Source organism: Salmo salar, chromosome ssa24 (assembly GCF_905237065.1).
Source record: "Salmo salar chromosome ssa24, Ssal_v3.1, whole genome shotgun sequence".
Lineage (NCBI taxonomy): Eukaryota > Metazoa > Chordata > Actinopteri > Salmoniformes > Salmonidae > Salmo > Salmo salar.
In genome coordinates, this window is record NC_059465.1 from 25,242,767 (window position 1) to 25,265,029 (window position 22,263).

General features: G+C 41.7%; 3 protein-coding genes across 9 annotated transcripts; 1 reads left to right on the plus strand and 2 right to left on the minus strand.

Moving 5' to 3' along the window:
* Window positions 1-2,092: 2,092 nt before the first annotated feature.
* On the plus strand, window positions 2,093-12,668 carry LOC106585453 (serine/threonine-protein kinase N2). 2 transcript variants are annotated; one of them, XM_014171673.2, is made up of 19 exons: window positions 2,093-3,006; window positions 3,297-3,438; window positions 6,920-7,074; window positions 7,292-7,514; window positions 7,622-7,768; window positions 8,034-8,143; window positions 8,382-8,525; window positions 8,633-8,708; window positions 8,807-8,987; window positions 9,169-9,310; window positions 9,482-9,571; window positions 9,667-9,758; window positions 9,869-10,045; window positions 10,219-10,281; window positions 10,366-10,442; window positions 10,567-10,709; window positions 10,907-11,014; window positions 11,185-11,265; window positions 11,410-12,668. In XM_014171673.2, exons 2-19 carry the CDS (start codon window positions 3,306-3,308, stop codon window positions 11,611-11,613), a joined length of 2,346 nt encoding a protein of 781 aa, XP_014027148.1. In that variant the 5' UTR covers window positions 2,093-3,006; window positions 3,297-3,305; the 3' UTR covers window positions 11,614-12,668. The 2 variants fall into 2 exon arrangements, with proteins under 2 accessions (XP_014027148.1, XP_014027149.1); XM_014171674.2 differs by having other exon boundaries at window positions 6,923-7,074.
* On the minus strand, window positions 12,609-14,594 carry zdh12 (Probable palmitoyltransferase ZDHHC12). Of its 6 annotated transcripts, none has more exons than XM_014171382.2 (5): window positions 14,405-14,594; window positions 14,017-14,150; window positions 13,831-13,911; window positions 13,510-13,676; window positions 12,609-13,364 (listed from the first exon to the last, which is right to left on the minus strand). In XM_014171382.2, exons 1-5 carry the CDS (start codon window positions 14,499-14,501, stop codon window positions 13,049-13,051), a joined length of 795 nt encoding a protein of 264 aa, XP_014026857.1. In that variant the 5' UTR covers window positions 14,502-14,594; the 3' UTR covers window positions 12,609-13,048.
* A 91-nt stretch (window positions 14,595-14,685) lies between these two features.
* On the minus strand, window positions 14,686-21,813 carry LOC106585451 (calcium-binding mitochondrial carrier protein SCaMC-2-A). The gene is made up of 10 exons (XM_014171664.2): window positions 21,521-21,813; window positions 20,003-20,129; window positions 19,783-19,870; window positions 19,544-19,658; window positions 18,033-18,191; window positions 17,225-17,377; window positions 16,932-17,039; window positions 16,581-16,748; window positions 16,339-16,489; window positions 14,686-16,172 (listed from the first exon to the last, which is right to left on the minus strand). The coding sequence occupies exons 1-10, from the start codon at window positions 21,677-21,679 to the stop codon at window positions 15,988-15,990; spliced, it is 1,413 nt and encodes a 470-aa protein (XP_014027139.1). The 5' UTR covers window positions 21,680-21,813; the 3' UTR covers window positions 14,686-15,987.
* Between the last annotated feature and the right edge of the window lie 450 nt (window positions 21,814-22,263).

Consider the following 22,263-nt stretch of genomic DNA (forward strand, 5'->3'; position numbering starts at 1 on the left):
TCATTGAACACCTTTGGGATGAATTGGACCGCAGACTGCGAGCCAAGCCTAATCGCCCAACATCAGTGCCCGACCTCTCTAATGCTCTTGTGGCTGAATGGAGGAAGGTCCCTGCAGCAATGTTCCAACATCTAGTGGAAAGCCTTCCAAGAAGAATGGAGGCTGTTATAACAGTAAAGGGGTGACCAACTCCATGTTAATGCCCATGATTTCGGAATGAAATGTTCGAAGAGCAGGTGTCCGCATACTTTGGTTCATGTAGTGTATATTAACAAAATCAAACAAGATCCTTTAAGATACCAGGAGTATCTTTTAAGAAACAAAAAGAAAGATACCTGTAAGGGGTGCGTACTGGCAGCAGAGAAGTCAGATGCAGGAGAGCAAAAACTGTGGTTCCAATGGCTCAGTTTAATAATAAAAACCCACCGGATTACAGAACAATAAGAAATGGGTACATAACCCGACGCACACCAGAACATAACGTGCGCAAGCACTTACAAACAAACAATACTGGACAAGGACATGTGGGGAACAGAGGGTTAAATACACAACATGTAATTGATGGGATTGAAACCAGGTGTGTGGGAAGACAAGACAAAACAAATGGAGAATGAAAGGTGGATCGGCGATGGCTAGAAGACCGGTGACGTCGACCGCCGAACGCTGCCCGAACAAGGAGAGGGACCGACTTCGGAGGACATCGTGCAATACCTCAAGAGAAAATAAAGTGTTGAACTGAAATCCATCTCACAACTTTCCCAGCGAGAAAAAATTAAAAAAAGGAGGCCATAGGAAATAAACCAAAGAAACAGAAGATCAACTACCAGAAAATAGTGGTTATGGAGTCATACCTGTCAAGGAACACACCACCACACTCACCTGAAGTCTTACAGCTTCAGAATGATGACCTAACTGCCCCTCAAATGACTCCACATCTATGTGATTGTTTTGGCCCATAGACCGTAATAATTCAATAAACAGAAGCAGACAAAGCACAACCTCCACTTCCACCTGCTCAGCACCGCAGCCATCTCCTAGCTCAATACAGCCCATTGCAGACATACATGAGGGACTTTCCACAATAAGTTGGGTGAATTTTGGCCCATTCCTCCTGACAGAGCTGGTGTAACTGAGTCAGGTTTGTAGGCCTCCTTGCTCGCACACGCTTTTTCAGTTCTGCCCACAAATTTTCTATATGATTGAGGTCAGGGCTTTGTGATGGCCACTCCAATACCTTGACTTTATTGTCCTTAAGCCATTTTGCCACAACTTTTGAAGTATGCTTGGGGTCGTTGTCCATTTGGAAGATCCGTTTGCGACCAAGCTTTAACTTCCTGACTGATGTCTTGAGATGTTGCTTCAATATATCCACATCATTTTCCTGCTTCATAATGCCATCTATTTTGTGAAGTGCACCAGTACCTCCTGCAGCAAAGCACCCCCACAACATGATGCTGCCACCCCCATGCTTTACGGTTGGGATGGTGTTCTTCGGCTTGCAAGCGTCCCCCTTTTTCTTCCAAACATAACAATGGTCATTATGGCCAAACAGTTTTATTTTTGTTTCATCAGACCAGAGGATATTTACGACAATGCTAAGTCATTACAACAATGCTAAGTCGTTACCATCACGGTACATATTTATGAGGAAAAGTTGTGTTAAATTACAATTGATATTGATGATTTTTCCCATATGTGAACCTTCATTTCTAAAATAATGTAAAAAATTGATATTTTGATGTGGTAAATACATGTTCCTGAGTATCATCATGGCATATATGGACATTTAGACATGATGAATACATATAATTAAGAAAACCTCAAAATAGTAAAAAAATACATGATCTAAAAAAAATTTGAAATGTTATATTAACAATTTCTGTAATTTTCTTTTCAACTAAAATAGCAAATCTTATGACGTGGTGGTAGTGACATTTTCCCTCTGGTATTTGGGGAAACCAATAAAAATCGTTATATTCTTAAATAGAATGGTCTCAGCCACTATTAGATCTTGTTTCCAGACAGAGTGAAGAAAATATTCAGATAGATAAAAAGCAGTTCAAGAGGTTTCATTTTAAATAACATTTAACATCCAAAAGTGCCCGTATTTGCAAAATCAACCATATAGTCACCTGATTTGATGGCCCCTAAAAAAAATATTTTGGTCCCTGGCTGCCTTGCCAACGTTTAGCTGAACATAGTAATTCCTTGCTCGTTCTTACATCTGTCACCCAGTGCTTATCCCACACTTCTCCTAGCATAGTGTAAAAATTATAACATTAAGCTATTTTATAAGTGCACATATTTTTACAATTATTACACTGCATGCATCCCATTTAAAACTGGACTTAAAGACATGTCCTTCTGCATAAAGAGCTGCAGCTGACTCCCAGGAGCATTTGATGTATGTCCCAGGCGCTCCCCCATGCTGGAATGGGTTTAGAAAGACTCTAGCTGGATACTCTCTGCCTGTCCTGTGGAGAGCGTCTCTGTGTTTGTCTTTGGTTGGTGACAGAGAGGAACATGTGGTTCTGCACTGGCCAATGCTGAGCCTGGACAGGGACATCAGCACTCACAGACTAACAGCAGTGTTGGCACAGCAGAGGGATCCCTGCCACCCCTGCAGGAAGCCTACACAGGAAAAACACAGTGAGAGAGAGAGAGAGAGAGAGAGAGAGAGGGAGGGGTGAGAGAGTGATTAGTAACAGAAAGAAGAGGAGAACAGGATGCAGTGGAAGAGGGATTTTGCAGAGCAGTCAGCAGAGAGGCGAAAACAAACACAAGGAAAGACTGCTGTGTGACCAGATTCACAAGATGTAAAGCAGCTTCAGGAGGAACCCTGCCTGCTTGTTTGCCACTGATGCTCTCTGCAATAACAACAGTAGAGGACTTGTTGTGTTTTCAAGGATAGTGAAGGTGGAGAGGTGCAATGTGAGAAGCCCTCCTGTGGCCAAGAGGATGACAAATTAGCCCTTATTCAGCAAGGAGAGACAGGAGTGCTCCGAGGTTAGTGAAGTGCATGGTCATACTACTGTTTTCACCTGGTTTAGGCATGTTTGTATTATTATTTTAGCTCATACATCCATTTTTTCAGATTGGACACGGGCAGAGCTGAGACTTACACAGATGCTTCTTGTTTTTCAGTTTCTCATTCACCACTATTTTATGAGTCAGACAGACTATCAGAGTATTTCTTTCCTTGGATCAATAAACATGGATCAGGTTTTGTTCAGGTGTACTGTACTGGACTGGGTGTGTTTCCGCATCATTGTGTTGGTGTTATTATCACTTTCCAGGATCTGGAGATGCTGTCTACAGCTCAGCAGATGCTGCAGGACAGCCGTTCCAAGATCGAGCTGATCCGAATGCAGATTATCAAAGTCACCCAGACTGGTGTTGGGGATGGGAGCAGCAACCATGACAGCACCAATCATGGAGGTCAGAGCTTTATGGTACAGTTTAGTTAGGTGATCATGGTTACAGTATACAGTTAACTCAATCCACATCTTTGCACAGAATTTAAAATGCTATCAGGATTGAACTGCCATCAGATAGGTTACTGCCTTGTATCTTACTATAATTTGTTAGGTACAGTGCATTCGAAAAGTATTCAGACCCCTTTACTTTTTCCACATTTTGTTACGTTACAGCCTTATTCTAAAATTGATTAAGTAAATGTTTTTACTCATCAATCTACACACAATACCCCATAATGACAAAGTGATAACAGGTTATTATTAAAAATAAAAAACAGAAATACCTTATTTACATAAGTATTCAGATCCTTTGCTATGAGACTCGAAATTGAGCTCAGGTGCATCCTGTTTCCATTGATCAACCTTGAGATGTTTCTACAACTTGATTGGAGTCCACCTGTGGTAAATTAAATTGATTGGACATGATTTGGAAAGACACATATCTGTCTATATAAGGCTCCACAGCTGACAGAGCCAAAACCAAGCCATGAGGTCTAAAGGAATGGTCTGTAGAGATAGGATTGTGTCGAGGCATAGACCTGCGGAAGAGGACAGAATATTTTCCCCAAGAACATAGTGGCCTCCTTCATTCTTAAGTGGAAGTAGTTTGGAACCACCAAGACTTCCTAGAGCTGGCCGCCCAGGCAAACTGAGCAATCGGGGGAGAAGGGAGGTGACCAAGAACCCGATGGTCACTCTGACAGAGCTCCACAGTTTCTCTGTGGAGATGGGAGAACCTTCCAAAAGGACAACCATTTCTTCAGCGCCAATCAGGCCTTTACAGTATTAGTGGCCAGATGGAAGCCATTCCTCAGTAAAAGGCACATGACAGCCCACTTGCACTTTACCAAAAGGCACCTAAAAGACTCTCAGACAATGAGAAACAAGATTCTTTGGTCTGATGAAACCAAGATTGAATGCCAAGCGTCACGTCTGGAGGAAACAAGGCACCGCTCATCACCTGACCAATACCATCCCTATGGTGAAGCATGATGGTGGCAGCATCATGCTGTGGGAATGTTTTTCAGCGGCAGGGTATGGTAGACTAGTCAGGATCCAGAGAAAGATGAACAGAGAAAAGTACAGAGAGATCCTTGATGAAAACCTGCTCCAGAGCGCTCAGGACCTCAGACTGGGGTGAAGGTTCACCTTCCAACAGGACAATGACCCTAAGCACACAGCCAAGACAACGCAGGAATGGCTTCGGGACAAGTCTCTCAATGTCCTTGAGTGGCCCAGCCAGAGCCCGGACTTGAACCTGATCGAACATCTCCGGAGAGACCTAACAATAGCTGTGCCATGATGCTCCCCATCCAACCTGGCAGAGCTTGAGAGGACCTGTAGAGAAAAATGAGAGAACTCCCCAAATACAGGTGTGCCAAGCCTGTAGCATCATACCCAAGAAGACACAAGGCTGTAATGCTGCCAAAGGTGCTTCAACAAAGTACTCAATAAAGGGTCTGAATACTTATTGTAAATGTGATATTTCAGTGTTTTATTTTTTATTAATTTGCAATCATTTCTAAAAGCCTGTTTTTGCTTTGTCATTTTGGGATATTGTGTGTAGATTAATGAGGAAAAAAACTATTTAATACATTTTAGAATAATGCTGTAACATAACAAAATGTGGAAAAAGCAAAGATGTCTGAATACTTTCCGATGCTCTGTAGTTCCAGTGTTTGTTTTGCTCGCTATTTTATATGCTGGTACAGTGAGGGAAAAAAGTATTTGATCCCCTGCTGATTTTGTACGTTTGCCCAATGACAAAGAAATGATCAGTCTATAATTTTAATGGTAGGTTTATTTGAACACTGCGAGACAGAATAACAACAAAAAAATCCTGAAAAACGCATGTCAAAAATGTTATAAAATGATTTGCATTTTAATGTGGGAAATAAGTATTTGACCCCTCTGCAAAACATGACTTAGTACTTGGTGGCAAAACCCTTGTTGGCAATCACAGAGGTCAGACATTTCTTGTAGTTGGCCACCAGGTTTGCACACATCTCAGGAGGGAATTTGTCCCACTCCTCTTTGCAGATCTTCTCCAAGTCATTAAGGTTTCAAGGCTGACGTTTGGCAACTCGAACCTTCAGCTCCCTCCACAGATTTTCTATGGGATTAAGGTCTGGAGACTGGTTGGCCACTCCAGGACCTTAATGTGCTTCTTCTTGAGCCACTCCTTTGTTGCCTTGGCCGTGTGTTTTGGGTCATTGTCATGCTGGAATACCCATCCACGACCCATTTTCAATGCCCTGACTGAGGGAAGGAGGTTCTCACCCAAGATTTGACGGTACATGGCCCCGTCCATCGTCCCTTTGATGCGGTGAAGTTGTCCTGTCCCCTTAGCAGAAAAACACCCCCAAAGCATAATGTTTCCACCTCCATGTTTGACGGTGGGGATGGTGTTCTTGGGGTCATAGGCAGCATTCCTCCTCCTCCAAACACGGCGAGTTGAGTTGATGCCAAAGAGCTCCATTTTGGTCTCATCTGACCACAACACTTTCACCCAGTTGTCCTCTGAATCATTCAGATGTTCATTGGCAAACTTCAGACGGGCATGTATATGTGCTTTCTTGAGCAGGGGGGCCTTGCGGGCGCTGCAGGATTTCAGTCCTTCACGGCGTCGTGTGTTACCAATTGTTTTCTTGGTGACTATGGTCCCAGCTGCCTTGAGATCATTGACAAGATCCTCCCGTGTAGTTCTGGGCTGATTCCTCACCGTTCTCATGATCATTGCAACTCCATGAGGTGAGATCTTGCATGGAGCCCCAGGCCGAGGGAGATTGACAGTTCTTTTGTGTTTCTTCCATTTGCGAATAATCGCACCAACTGTTGTCACCTTCTCACCAAACTGCTTGGCGATGGTCTTGTAGCCCATTCCAGCATTGTGTAGGTCTACAATCTTGTCCCTGACATCCTTGGAGAGCTCTTTGGTCTTGGCCATGGTGGAGAGTTTGGAATCTGATTGATTGATTGCTTCTGTGGACAGGTGTCTTTTATACAGGTAATAAACTGAGATTAGGAGCACTCCCTTTAAGAGTGTGCTCCTAATCTCAGCTCGTTACCTGTATAAAAGACAACTGGGAGCCAGACATTTTTCTGATTGAGAGGGGGTCAAATACTTATTTCCCTCATTAAAATGCAAATCAATTTATAACATTTTTGACATGCGTTTTTCAGGTTTATTTTGTTGTTATTCTGTCTCTCACTGTTCAAATAAACCTACCATTAAAATTATAGACTGATCATTTCTTTGTCATTGGGCAAACGTACAAAATCAGCAGGGGATCAAATACTTTTTTCCCTCACTGTATGATTATTAAAAATGTAAGACCACTGAAAATGACAACTGTATTATCTGTGTGAGGATATATCATAATGCTTTCTCTTTGCAGTCTAAGTCTTAACTTGGCCTGTTTTCTCATGCATCATTGATCCAGAAGGAAGTACCCCAGTGGGTGTAAATCCCCTGGACATCCATGTGGCTGAGTTAAAACACTATGTCCAGAGAGAGACAGAGGTGGTGAAGGTGGCCAGGGATGTGGTGAAGCAGCTTGAGGAGCTGCCATCCCAGGACCAATTGGCCCTGGCTGAGGTGGGCTAGCTAGGATGTATCTATAAACTATTATTGTTTTACAATTCTATTTAAAAACATTCTAAAAACAACCTACAAAATTAGTATAATTTCAGAGGGACTAATTGAATATTTTGTACAATTAGTTAGTTTGAGAGTGGAAATAGTCTTGGTTAGAACATTTGTTTTTGTGCCTGTGCTATGCATGTATGAGAAAATGCATAAATCTCTCTACCAGGCCCGGTCCCGTGTGCAAGACTCTTCTCAGAAGCTAGATCTTCTGCGACTTTCTCTGGAGCACCGCCTGGGGGAGTCATCTCAGGAGGCTCTCCGGGAGCCTGTCACCAAACAGGGGCTCCCTACAGTATCCCCACCCCCCGAGGGACAACAGCAAAATTGCCTACTTTGCTCCTTCCCCTCCTCCACCTCCTCATCCTTTCTCAAGCCGGCCTCCCTAACAGGTAACTACTCTCTTCAAACCTTACAGGTATTGTATGTCTGTTTATGGAAGCAGAATGATAATGTTTATTTTAAGGCCTGTTCTCCTGATACATGTAATATTTTACAGGCACACTTGAGGTCATGCTTCTGGGATGTGAGGACTTGCTGAAATCACTGCCAGGACGAGGCCAAATAACCAGTGGATCGTCTTCTCCGGATAGCCCACCAGATTTCACTGTCAACAGCCAACCTGATCACACAGAAAACCTCTCCTGTAAGTCCCCATATAAAGGACCTTAGCCCTACTCAACTCTTTAGTGTTAGATTCAACATCCACTACCTCCTCTTCTGCAGGGGAGTGTACTGCGTCTGTATCGTATTAGGGTTAGTGCCCAGAGGGCCAGTGACTTTGTGTTGAAGCTGTGGTTGTTGCATTTGAATATCCCAAGTACTGTACCTGTAGAACCATCTCTCCTAAATGTTATTGTAGTCATGGAAGTACAGTATAGGACAGTAATATCAGACTTTCTGTCTGGCAGTGGAGATAAGTGCAGTGTTGAAACTGGATAACAGAGTGGTGGGTCGCACCCATTGGAGACCTTTGAGCAAGCAGGCCTGGAGACAAAGCTTCAGTATCCAACTGGAGCGGGTAAGTAGTGTCAATGGAGTGGGAAATTGATACAACCAGTTGAAGTGGAAGAGGTGACTGGTTGAGGCAGAGTTCTTTTAACTGAACACCAGGAGGAACCATTGTACTTCACATAACTGGTTGTATGGGAACTCTATGGAATTGTTGTACATAGTCTGAAATTGTCTGTATTGGTAAAATACCATATCATTTCCCAGTTGGGAGATTGCACATGTATTTCATCTTTGTGCCCCCACAGTCTCGGGAGCTGGAGATTGGGATCTTCTGGCAAGACTGGAGGGTGATGTGTGCAGTCAAGTACCTGCGCCTGGAAGAGTTCCTGGACAACCAACAACATACCCTGTGTTTGTGCCTGGAGCCCCAGGGAACACTCTTCACTGAGGTCTGATTCCTTTATATTTCTGAATGTGAGATGGCTTCGCCAGAGTTCGGTCTATCAACCAGATACCCATATGTAACAAGCTACTTGTTTTTCTGGTGGCTTTGCAGATTACGTTTGTCAACCCTGTGATTGAGCGCCAACCCAAACTAAGGCGTCAGAGGTGCATTTTCACAAAAGAGAAAGGTACTGTATGTAACCTGTCTGCGGTCACAGATCAAATAGACCTACTCATGTTACTGTTGATGATAAGTGTTGATGGGTGTTCCTGTCCCTCCACTCAGGGAAGAACTTCCTTCGTGCTGCCCAGATGAACATGAACTTTGCCACATGGGGTCATCTGATGATGAGTGTCCTGCCTCAATGTTCCTTTACCACTTTGAGTCCGTCTACTTCCTCTGATGGTGTGGTCAACCCCCCACCTTCTACCAATAAGGCCACTCGGTCAACCCCCCTACTGCCAGGGTGAGAAAGAACACAGTGCTGCCCATGGAAACACAATTAAGAACTTAGTAGAAACAGTAAAATAAGTATTTAGTGTAGTGTATTTATAAGAATATTTGGTTATGGGAGTATATGTAATATCTTTATCATTGCATGATTTCCCTGAATATATGACCATCACTGTGTTTCTCTATATCTGCAGTGAAGTGCCGGTGATTAGTCTTAACATAAGTGAGGAGCGTTTAGCATTTAAAACATTTAGCGTTGACCAAGGAAGAAACATCCCCAACACGGTGTCAACAGCACAGAAAACACCACCTATGCCTACTCTGACAGAAAAAGAGGTGAACACCCATACCAGCTCCACTAAACATAAAATGGTGGTTCCAGTCTATTGTCATCTTGTTAAAGTAAACTGCATATAGTGCATTGGTAGACTTGCTATTTGAATAAATGACTGGCCTTGATTTCTTCATGATTCTACCTTCGTAGCATATCTGTCTGTCTCTTTTCAGTCCTCCATTGAAAACTACACAGAGAGAACAAGGATGCAGATGGAAGATTTCAAATGTATCTCTGTCCTGGGAAGAGGACACTTTGGAAAGGTCCAGACTTTTTTGCCAACACGACATTATATTACAGTACTATATGATTTTGCACAACCTACTGCTTCATGTACGCCAATGTTCACCCTATCCAGGTACTTCTAGCTGAGTTTAAGAAGACAGGAAAACTCTATGCCATTAAAGCCTTGAAGAAGAGGGATATTGTAACCCGTGATGAAGTGGACAGGTTAATGTTCTTTATTGGGACATATACCATACAATGAATAGGCTTGCTCACCTTACCCACAGATAATAACTTATTTACAGTAAGAAATGCTCTTTCTGATGCCTTCACAGTCTTATGTGTGAGAGGAGGATCTTCGAGATGATCAACGCATCGAGGCACCCTTTCCTGGTCAACCTGCACGGCTGTTTCCAGACCAGTGAGCATGTTTGTTTTGTCATGGAGTACTCACCAGGAGGAGACCTCATGATTCACATCCATAATAACGTCTTCTCTGAGTTGCAGACCAGGTGAGTTTTACCCGACAAGCACGCACACATACACACATACACACACACACACACACACACACACACACACACACACACACACACACACACACACACACACACACACACACACATGCACGTGCCATTAAAAAACTATTTGGACAGTGAAAATGTGTGTTTTCTTTGTGTTACAGGTTCTACTCAGCCTGTGTTTTGCTGGGTCTAGAGTTCCTGCATCTGAATAAGATAGTTTATCGGTGAGTCGTGTCTATGAGTCATATTAACCAGCACTTAATACAGCTCTGGCTGCAGCTTATTTAATTTGCATGTGTTTTTCATAGAGATTTGAAGTTAGACAACTTGCTGATGGATGCAGACGGATTTGTTAAAATCACAGACTTTGGACTTTGTAAAGAAGGTAAAATTATGGTTTATTATATCTTACGACAGGGTTTGTGGTTATGTGTGGAAATTACATATGACAAATTGTATGTGTGTGAGCATTTAGTTAAATGCTGCTCCATCTGTTGTTGTACTGGCAGGGATGGGGCATGGCGACCGGACATCAACATTCTGTGGAACCCCAGAGTTCCTGGCACCTGAGGTGCTTACTGATGATAACTACACACGAGCTGTGGACTGGTGGGGCATGGGCGTCCTTATCTTTGAGATGCTTGTGGGAGAAGTAAGTCATCAACAGACCAGAAACACACTCCATAAAACACAGTCATAGATTTTTGTAAACAACAACAACAACAACAACAAAAACAGTCACAAATCAATAATAACAGCACAAATACACAGAAATGTAATGCTTTATAGTTTCAATGACTGGTGGTCGTATATCAGAATAAAGGCTTCCCTCTCTCCATTTTGTGCCAGTCTCCATTCCCAGGAGAAGATGAAGAGGAGGTGTTTGACAGCATAGTTAATGATGATGTTCAGTATCCTGGATGCCTCTCTCCAGACTCCATCTCCATCATTCAAAAGGTAACAACCTCCCCTTTCTCTGCTCATTCTGTCTCTCATATTTTTTATATATTCGGAAACCGTTCGGAAACCGTTCAGAAATACTTTTGTTATGAAAATATCAGTGTTTGTTTTTAACCATCCCCCTGTCTGTACATGCTGATCCCTAATCAAACCCCTCCTCCCTGCAGCTTCTTAAGAGGAATCCAGAGAAAAGGCTGGGAGCCGGAGAAGGGGACGCAAATGAAGTCAAGGGAGAGAAATTCTTCAAGGTAATTTAGTTCAAATCAAATAATTTTCAATCAATGCTTTTAGATATACTGTAAATGCATCAACCTTATATTTGACATGCTTGTAGGAAAATAACTTATATTTTGCAATTTAACCTATATGTACTGTATCTATTTGACAAACAGACTATAGACTGGGATGCACTGCTAGCTAAAAAAGTGAAACCTCCGTTCCTGCCAAAAATTAAGGAGTCTGTGGATGTCAGTAACTTTGACAGCGAGTTCACGAGTCTCCAGCCGATCCTGTCACCTCCTCCTGTGTCCTGCAGCCTCTCCCCTGAGCAGCAGGAGGCCTTCGCAGATTTTGACTTCTCAGCCCTGCATGGATGAAGCAATCAGAGACCAGGGTTGCATCCAGCTCATGAAACGGTTGCATGAACAGTTCCATAGCACAACCTTTTCATAACTGACAATAACTGAATGTAGCTCGCCCCAATGGTACATGTAGATGAGGCGGACTGTCCTCACTGCCATCAAAAGCCATCATCAACAAACCTAACCATGCAGGATATGGGATATCTGCAGGTGGAAAGTAATTTGAATGCAACCCTGGTATTTCTGTGCAATGAATTCGTCTGACGGCCAGGTTCTATGACTGTTTCATTGTTTATAGTACCCAGTGATATCCAAACATTAACACTAGTGTGTAATGCTCTGGATTTCACTCAAATAAATTGGCTGCCATCTATGAAACATAATGGATTTGATGAGAGGTCTAATGTGGACAGAATTTGAGCATGCTTTGTGGCCTTTGCTTATTTTGCTATTATCAGATAACTGTTCCCTTCAGAGAGGTACACGCTGCCATTTCTATGCATCACTGTGAGAGGCTTTGCCCACTGCCTTGACTGAGCAAATGAAAAAGGCTGTTTATTCCTGTTACAATATGTCTTTTCAAAATGTTGTTCTGTGTGAAGATGAAAAATGCCATGTTCTCATACCTGGGTCCAGTCATTCCCTACCAATGTGTTTAACTACTAACTCCTACTAACATATCTACCTTCTACCTACCAGCCAATTTATTATTTTTAGTGTGACTAAAATGTGCATGGCACACTTGTTGTGAACTTAGTTTTATGTAGACATTTTCATGAGAGAAGCCATTAAATAAGGTAGCCATATTTATGAATAAACCAATATTGTGGGATTGAGCACTTAATGCAATAACGAGTGAGATTGTGAAGTGAGAGGCTGATAGTTGATTATGATAGAAATAGTATTTATTTTGCTAATAAAACGGTTCAATAGTTGCTGCTAATAATTATGCATTACTGTATGAATGTATGTGGATTACAACAAAGAAATGTAAATGAGAAAAATGCATATTCGTTGAAATCATTAGTTTTATTGTGTTGTCTATGTCAATAAATACAAAAATATGAATACATTATTTCCAATTAATGAAAGAGTGAAAAGTTTTATCAAAGAATACAGGTAAAAATTCTAACGTTTCAACATATTATAAAACAGAGTACTAAAGTTAATGCATAACATTTTTGATCAACACCTTTCAATATTACAGTACATCATTAGTTCAACATGGCAAAATAGCATACTCAATGACTCACGATAAACTGTCACTCAGTTAAACAAAACAATAAAAAAAATACCTAGAACCATGTATTACATAAATATCAAAACATTAGGCAACTTCAACTTTGCAAAAAATCTAAATGATGGGGAAGCAGAATGGAAGGCCTACGAGGTGCCACGACCCTGGCTTAATCCTATAGCCTGGTATGGGCATGTGGTCTGTAGAGTGAGGTCAGACGTGATTGTGGCTCCCTCTGTAGTACACCTGCTCCCACACCACAGTTCGGCACATGCAGAAGAAGTCCCACAGATTACAGAGAATGCCACGATCAAAGGGGTTCTCCTCGTCACTGTAGCTCTTCAGGTAGGAGATCCGGTGGCGGGACATGAACTCCCAGGTGGTGGAGTTGATGGAGATCAGAAAGAGGTGGCAGCCCAGGAGCAGGACCACCACCAAGGACAACACACCTACAACACACAGCGATGCCAGCAGAAACCCATTCACAATGAGCCACAGTTTCCAAGTGTCAGAAGAATGGAAACCTGACCTGAAAGACAGAGTACATCAAATTATATTGACATCAATAATACAACAAGGGAACTATTGTGTATGTGGGACAAATAGTATTTCATCTACATCGCAATAATAATACCTCATAGCTACTTTCATCAGGTTAAATCACCTACACTCACCAAGCAATCTGCAGTGCCCAGAGTAGAGCAAGCAGCTGAACAGCCAGATAGATGATGAAACAGCGGTGGTTTCTCTCACCCACACAATTCTCTATCCACGGACAGTGATGGTCAAACCGCCGCACACAATGTTTGCAGGCCTGGCAGTGCTTAGCTCTCATGGGCTGCTGCTTGAGACAAAGAGGAGAGAACAAGGAGTCATACATACTAACAACAACATAGCACACCCCCAATATGTCATCTCATCTGTGATCCAAGATTATAGTTATAAGTTATTAATGATCTAACTGCAACTGGATGGTATTCTACCTGCTGTCCTACCTGTAGCAGACAGTAGCCACACCGGCGCAGGCGAGGTATGGGGTTTTGAGGGATCATCTCCTCCAATTCTTCACCTGAGCCCTGGCCATACTCACACATTCAAAGGCAAAAATAGTGTAATATCAGTATGGAATACATCTTATCAAAAGGGGTTTTGGGGCAGGGTTGATGGGGGTTAAGGCTCACCTTAACACTGTCAGAAAGAACAAAGCCCGGGTCCATCAGAGAGACAGTGAAATACAGCATCACTGACAGCAGGACCAGCAAGGAAAACACTACAGGCTGCATCAACTCTCCATTCTCCCTTTGTCTTCGGAGATCTTAACAGGCAAGATATAAACTCACTTAAACACCACATAAATCCAACACGTGGAAGGTTGTGTTGTTAAAATTACTATTGTATTCGCTGTGACTAAAATATATGGCTGAGAGCAACTACTTTATCTAGCCTGCAAGCTATCAATAGTATTGTTGTCGTAATGTGACAGTCTCCAGTCTGTGTTGCCTGGTAAGCTAACGTTAGCGAACTAAATGGCTAATCAATATGGTTCGCCTCGAAGAGAAGCTAACTTACCGGTGTCATGTAAGAATAGTATCAGTGTAATAACCCATGTTAGGATGACATGTGCGGTCCTAATTAGAAAACCAGATCGAAACACGTTTTTAAACATCGTTGCATGATTGAACGAACACTAGCTAGCAAAGTCACCCAGCTAGTTTTATTTGCGACTTCCTGTTTTGGTACTGCATGTCGTTGGTGTCAAACGTAGTACTGAAATCAATGGGGGGGGAAGGGTGGTGTCAATTCTAAAATCGGAATCGTACACACGTAAGGAGTCAAGAAATACACGTGAATATTATACAATACTTTTAATTTATTTGCTCAAAGAACATTGTACAAAATGGTTCATAAAAAAAATGTTTAATAATTAAATTATTATTTACAAAAGTTGAAGTGAATTCCCAGTTTCAATCTAAAGTTAATGCAAAACACTCAAAAGTGTCTCCAGTATGAATTAAAGTGCATTAGTATTGCTCATCGATCTTCTCAAAGCGCTAAAATCATGTTTGGTTTTAGGTATAAAGACATTGATTAAGTGTCCTGACAACCAAGACTCTCCTGTCCTTCACTTGAGCTCAAATACAGAGATTTGCACTCAACACAGAAGTAATTATTGTGCAGTTCCATAATAAACAACTAAATGTAAACGGACAAACTATTACAGTTATATATTAAGTGAAAAATATGCAGGATGGACTCAAGCAATAATTTATTGCATGGTTTCCATTGAAAACATTTACAAATACATGCTCTTCAACATTGCATAAGAAGCCAATGTGATCTTATTTTGCAAACACACCCACAATACTTGTACATATGTCTCTTCAGTTAGTTATCCATAACAATCAAACCTATGAACATAAAGACAGTTAGTGCTGTGTTCTGAACAAAAAACAGACATGCCATTCTTAACTGTCATACCCAGACAATAAAAAAACAAAAATAAATGGCAGTGTGAATAAATTGTCTATCTGCACCAAGTGAGAAGGGGAAATAATCACCACGCGCTTTTTCCCAATTCCTTATATTCATGGAACATTAACAAATATATCAGGCAAATGTGGGGGGGCAAACCAATAACTACTCAGAAAAACCATTAATGCTAAGGAAAATGTCTGAATACATCATGTTAGTCAAAAACATTTGTTGTGCATTGGGCATAACTGAAGTAGTTTCTGCTTAATGAGTCTGGTGTAGTTTGCACTGTTGCATAGCCTAATTTACTGAGTGAAACCAAAGAGAGACAGGAACATTCTTACAGAGGCACTAAACCACAAACTGGCAACAGCAAGAATTGGTCCCCAATTATAGAGTTGCTAACCAACATTCATTGTCAAATTCTGGTAATAACTCAACAATTGATCTTCTAAAATAAACAATTAAATAATAGTAGAAATAGCAATATTGAGGGACGCCGCCCCCCTCCATTTCAGCTCACAGAGTTGATACCTTTTCTTTTCATTCTATTGTCCCTTGTTCTACTCCATCTTCTGGCATTCACAGAATGAGATGATTCCTTAGCCTCAACTTGGAGGGATCACACACACACACACAGCTTTCAAAGCTGAACAATTCAGATGTCGTGAGTCACCTTCTCATCGCGACTTAACTCCCAGCGACATCTTCAGGTTCTCATACACCACATAGCTGATGCTGACAGCTGGAATGACCTTCAGGAAGTTAGGGGCCAGGCCCCTGTAGAGGCCAGTGGCCCCTTCTGTCTGAATGATTTGTTTGAAGAGCCCTGACATTGTCATCTGTGGGCTGCCCTCCATCATGGCTATAGGAGAGACATGGCACACGGTCAGCATTAGAGCCAAAGATGAATACAAAGGAACAGCAAACCTGGTAGTTATTTATAACTGCATCTCAATAAAATAAGGAAGATTTAATATATTTGAAATAATTTAAGCAGTGTAAATTAGGTGTAGTGTTGAAGGTCTCACCTTGTGCCTGCATGCGGGTCCTGACCAGGGCTAGGGGGTAACTGGCCAGCTGACCACAGGAGCTGGAGACTGTGCCACAGCCAAGCAGAACTAACACTCCCGGGTCAGTACTTTTGGTACCACACTTTTCTAACCATGAGTTCTTCAATGTCTGTGGAAAAAAGAACAGTCAGAGAATTCCAAATGGAGCATATAATGCAGTGAAAACAGCTCTGTAAAGTCATATCCGGGTCTCTTCTTACCTCATACACAGCCAGGTCGATTCCAGCGTAGGGGATGATGCCCATCATGTTGGGGATAAAGCCCTTGTAAAAGGCACCCAGTCCCTCTCTCCTGAAGATTTTCTTTGCACAGTCAGAGATGCCAGAGTACTGACCTGTCTTTCGCAAGGCAAGCCGTGTTTTCAGAACCTTGTGTTCAGAAATGAAAGACTATGAAAATCTAGCAGGTGGCATGTAATCAGATTGAAAACATTGGCAATACTAACTTATTTGCAAATCAATCATGCATTTTTGTCCTTTCTATCCGGACAACAATAATAGATGTAATCATTCCAGGTCTATGCTAGGGGGGGATGATTGATGGCTGCTCACCTCCATGGGGTAGATGGTGCTCTGAGCGATGACTCCAGCCATAGATCCAGCAACAAAACGCTCCAGGATGCCAAGTGTCTCCTTATCACTGCCAATCAAACGCTTGATCTGTGCCAGAGAGTGTTTCAGTTGAAAAGGAGAGAAAATAAGATGGGGCAGACACTGGTTAGAACATGAACTTGGTCCTCACATCAGAAATTGAGATTAAGGAATTATAGTAATGGTTTATATATCATTTTTTATAATAGAAATAGAAATTCTCTAAATTAAGAAAATGATATAGGAGCAAATACCTGCTCATAAGCCATGAACTTAAGGGCTGTTTCAGGTGCAATTTTGACGATGTTCATTCCGTTCCCTCTCCACAGCGACCTCATCCCACCTTCTTTGATCATCTGGGTGAGCCCACTCATGATGCACATGTTGTTGCTACTGGAACCATGGACCTGACAAATAAAGAATATCAATGTTTATCATACAGAAGTCACATGAACAATAACACAATTAGGGCTGTATTCTGAATTGAGATCTGTGCGCTTAACTCAAATGTTCATGCACGTCTTCCATTGACGACAATTAATGATTTACATGAAAGTCGGGCCTTTTATTCTGATAACATTTCTTCAGTTATCAGGCATAGGCATTGAGAATGGGAACATATTTGCTCAACGGGGGGGGGGGAATCAGTGTGGAACAAGTCAGTGTTCTGGTATCAGTTGTACCAACACAAAGATTACGCTAGACGACTTGTTCAAACAGACCCATTAACGCCAATCGGGTTACTGATCCCCACATTGCTATCACGTAAAAGCAGATCTAATCTCTCCTGATGCAGCCAATCACAACTCACCAGAGACGATGTGCTGGCTCTTAGCCACTAACATTGGTCAGCTGAATGAGCCGGTGGGAACGAACAGCCCCCAGGACTCTTGCCCTCTGTTCTGGCACTAATCTACGTACTCATTAAACCATGTATGGCTCTTAGGTAATCAATGAATAGGTAATTGAGGGCTAGGTGTACCATTACTTGGACTCAAACTGTTGTTGGGAATACAGGGCTGTCATACTATCTATTAAGACAGTAGATCAAGGGCTTCTTACCTGCATGAGTACTTTGAGTCGGTCTAAGGGGGCGGTGAATGTTCGGGACACTGCTCCTGCACCTCCGCCTGCAACCAGATGCCTCCACCACATTCCTGTCAGTTTTTCCTCTGTTGTGAAGTCATCAGGCACCATCAGATTCTCACCTACATCAAAGAGCTACAGAGAGCAGAAAGATATAGAACATGAGTATTACTTTACACTATTAGCTTCTCTTTTGGGCCAAAAGACATTGGAGTTATCTAAGAGCAGTTTGGAAGTATAAATATAGTCAAGCTATACAATTTTTTTTTTTAAAGGGGTGACTGGACATTTTTCAGTGTATGTGATTTCTAAGGCCCCATGTATACACAAACCTTTCATCTAGAGGTTGGGACAGGGAAGAGTGGTATTGACAGTGAAATGTGCAGTGTGTGTCTGCCCTCATCCCTCAAAACATAGGTCACCGGTCATGAGGCTTTAGGTCAGTGATTACTTCATGTTCTGTGTTAGGAAGCAAGTTGAATTCTGTTGTTTCCTGCTCTGTTATTTCTGGGACATTTCTTTGTAATCTGATATCAAACCAGAGAGAACATAAGGGCGCTTGTGCTTTGATGTCATGGTTCAGACTGCTGAGGGTATAGAATGGAGTGCATGTTCGCTTCTTGTAAAGCTGTCTATTACATAATGACAATGAGTCAGCCAGCGAGACTCCCCTCTCTAGACATAGCTTTGGGTACAAGTCCCTATAGAGGTGCCTTTGCAAAGCCCAAGTCAGAGTACAGGCTCTATCCCCCTGAAGCTTTACCATGCCAGAGATGAATCACCAGCTGAAAACTATTTCATGATCGCCAAGTTGATATTAAAATCATGTTATATAAGTGTGAGTAACACTACTGGCATGAGATGGTCAGGCCAAAGTGACTTGAGTGAATGCCGTGGGACATTTTCCTAGGTCTTTGTTTTAGGTGGTCATCCCATCTCCAAGCAATGCTTCTGAATACTTTTTCCCCCAGCTCGGCTTATAAATGTTGTTCTGTAGCTCTCGACACATAGGAAAGGTAAACAGGCTAAGATTTAGAGCTGGCTTTTCTTATTAAGACATACTGTATTTCATTACCCCACCCGCATGCTGCCCAAGAACACACTGTCCTGTGAAAGTGCTTCTGGATACCGAGGGGATCATTTGAGTGTCCTCTTAACACTTTACAAACGTAATAAACATTTTACACGAGGGATAATTAAAATTGTAATCAACATTTGATATACAAGGGGGTAATTCATGAATCATGTAAGTCATGACATTACATTGAGTGTTCCTGTCCTATTTAAACACTAATAAGACTTAATTGGTGACGCACGTCCATTCACAGTGTTAATCTATGTAATAGGATTAACATCCCCATTCACAATTTTGAACTTTCAGGGATTTTGTCAGTGGATACAGAGTGTACTCAAATTAATGTGAAATAGAATTGTTCCCTGCTTGGTGGATAGCTAGTTCACAGCCCCCGTCCTCCAACCCTCCTCACCGTGGAGTGTTTCCAGTAGAGGGTGATCTCAGGGATGTTGTTCTCTTTGGGCTGTAGCAGAGGGTCGTTGCTCCACTCATTCCAGTCGATGGTCATTGTGCCATTCTTATCCATGCTATTGACAAAATTGAAAACAAAACCATAAACTCTTGAGAATATGAATCAAACTGGTAACAAAAGATATACCGACAAGATTGACCAAAATCTTAAGGGAATACTGCTCCATCCTAATATCTTACCTTTGTAGGATCTTCTCGGCATGCTGTCGTGATATGTGAACACCAAGGTCCTGGAGTGACTCCATGATCTCCTTAGAATATATTTTACCTGAATCACAATGGAAGACGACAATTCATCACCAATCAGAATTCCACCTAAATCAGAACAAAACATTTGATTTGTAGGGTAGCTAAGGCATGTCCCCAAACTGTAACAGCTGATTTGTGGATAATTGCATACCAGCTCTCCTTCTGTCCAGGCTCTTGAAAACAAGTTTCAGGTCTTTCTCATGATCTTGCAAATAGTTCACAAATTCCTCGAAGACCATCTGCCCATCCAGGTCCTTATCTGCACTTTTCACTGCTTTCTGCAGATGCAAACAAAACCAAATGATCGACAACAGTGGCAAGGCACACTGACCTGCTTTCTATTATCAGACATTATAGAGGGGCCCATTGAAAATCAATCAACTGTAGTAAAGCCAAGACTGGGGGCTTTTCTGGATGGGGATAATACTAATGGAATGTATTGTAAGCACCTGGAAGGAGGGTAATGTGTGAATAATGTCATTCTCAATGGTGTCAACACCTTAATGTCCAGTCACGACAAACCATTTCAGCAATGTCTCTGAGAGGCAAAGACCACAAAGGTCATATGTTGAAAGCATGCTGACTCAAATCTAGGCTAACCTGTCCTACATTCACTGTCAAATGTGACATATGGCTGGATAGAATGAATGTACTCTATGGGAACACTGTCACATACTGTGGTTCAATACAGTAAATCAAATATCAACACCGGCCCTATTTTAGACTAGGTAGACAGGCTTAGTGTGAGTTTGCCGGATATAGATAGATGTCCCAGGCACTATTACCCAACCCTGAAGACATGAGGGCTCAAACCACAACGCCAAACTCTGCAAGCAACACCATGCCTTGCCTATGATAAGTGGGTCAAACAGTCTTGGGGGTCTTGAAGCTCCAGCCAAGTCTTGCATGCAGTTATTTAATCATTCCATCATCTTCCAGTGATTTCTTCAAGCTAATTTGCAACCCTGAATCCGATGGTTTAGGGCTCCAGGTCAATGATACTTGATTATATCAATAAGAGGGTCTTGCTGGCCAATAGTTTTAATTTGCAAGCCCTAGGAACCATCAATGTGTAGCCAAACAATAATAATCCATCTATGCACTATTTGATCTTTTGATGATAAATAGTTGAGTTATGCAATGAACTTTAACACCTTCATGAAGTAATTCATTTAAAAAATATATTGAGGAACATCATTATGTTTAACATTATGTTCAGATAGGAGCACTAAATTGCATGGGAGTACTGGGTAGGTGTAGAGTTTGAATAACCTTAGCGCGATCTGGGAAAGGTCCCAAAGAATCCGTTTATACTTTTCCTTTCGACAAACGCATAGCCCATTTATAAAATGTATTTATTAAAAAGTCATTTTAAACCCAACTGTAAACACACTGTTAACCTTATGCCCAACTTTAAATTAAGACCAAAAAGGAAATTTTAGTTATGAATTGTTACTTTATAGGCCATTTTGACTTTGACTGTGGTAACCGTGACAAACCGCGAGTACAGGAAGGGGTTTGTACTTCCAGGAAACTACGACAGTATGATCGTTACAAAAATGTGTAATTTTGAGGAATAGCCAAATCCAACACTCAAAATGTAAAACTTGATGTGAACCCCCCCGAAGCATAAAGACATGCAAGTAAAATAATATACTGCAAGTTTTACCTTTCTCCATTTCCGATAAGTAGAAAACTCTTGTGAAGGTAGAAACACACTCAATTTGAAGAGCGATTTCAACTCTGATGGTAGTCCATTGGACTCAAAATACTCGAATTCAGTCGCATCCGAATTCGGAACAGGCACATAAAGGCACAGGCCAAGCATATTTAAAGTAAAGGTAAACACGTTCCACAATAAATAAATAAATATCTAGTAAGTACACCAAAGACTGTTCAACTTCGCGTGTTCATACTAAAATGCCGGTAAGGAAGTGCGTCGTGTTATAGAAACCCATGAAACCACTCCCTTTTAAAAATAGATCTATTTCATTGGCTCCTACAATGCATTTTTTCCCCCCCACTCGGTAACGTAATTTGCTCGACCCACCACTGTATCATTCCATTGCGCCCTTTACGCAAGATCAAGGCCAATGACCCCGCCCCCCCCATAGAATAAATCCCTTTCCTGCTTCAAACTACTGTTTGTTATTCCTATATATGACCTACTTTTCTTGTTTCACCTAGTAAGCTATACATTTGGGAAAATATCTCATTTGGCCCTGTTTGGTCTCACTTGATATAAAGATTAGTCATGTCTTGATTGGAATTTGTGTGAGGCCAGTCGGCTATTTTGCAGTCTACCACTGGGCTACATGATGATATACTGTACAGTGTGGCCAAAAGTTTTGAGAATGACACATTAATTTCCAAAGTTTGCTGCTTCAGTGTCTTTAGATATTTGTCAGATGT

Excerpts from the sequence above, each read along its gene's own strand:
- LOC106585451 (XM_014171664.2), bottom strand. The coding sequence starts at position 21,679 with ATGCTTGGCCTGTGCCTTTATGTGCCTGTTCCGAATTCGGATGCGACT. Across the intron at positions 18,192-19,543 it reads TCTACTGGAAACACTCCACG|CTCTTTGATGTAGGTGAGAA; the intron begins GTGAGGAGGGTT and ends TGCTCTCTGTAG. Across the intron at positions 16,490-16,580 it reads TCGACCTGGCTGTGTATGAG|ACATTGAAGAACTCATGGTT; the intron begins GTAAGAAGAGAC and ends TTTTTTCCACAG.
- zdh12 (XM_014171379.2), bottom strand. The coding sequence starts at position 14,501 with ATGTTTAAAAACGTGTTTCGATCTGGTTTTCTAATTAGGACCGCACAT. Across the intron at positions 14,151-14,404 it reads ACTATTCTTACATGACACCG|ATCTCCGAAGACAAAGGGAG; the intron begins GTAAGTTAGCTT and ends TTGCCTGTTAAG. Across the intron at positions 13,677-13,818 it reads TGCTACAGGTAGGACAGCAG|CAGCCCATGAGAGCTAAGCA; the intron begins GTAGAATACCAT and ends TGTCTCAAGCAG.
- LOC106585453 (XM_014171673.2), top strand. The coding sequence starts at position 3,306 with ATGCTGTCTACAGCTCAGCAGATGCTGCAGGACAGCCGTTCCAAGATC. Across the intron at positions 8,144-8,381 it reads TCAGTATCCAACTGGAGCGG|TCTCGGGAGCTGGAGATTGG; the intron begins GTAAGTAGTGTC and ends GTGCCCCCACAG. Across the intron at positions 10,443-10,566 it reads CTTTGGACTTTGTAAAGAAG|GGATGGGGCATGGCGACCGG; the intron begins GTAAAATTATGG and ends TTGTACTGGCAG.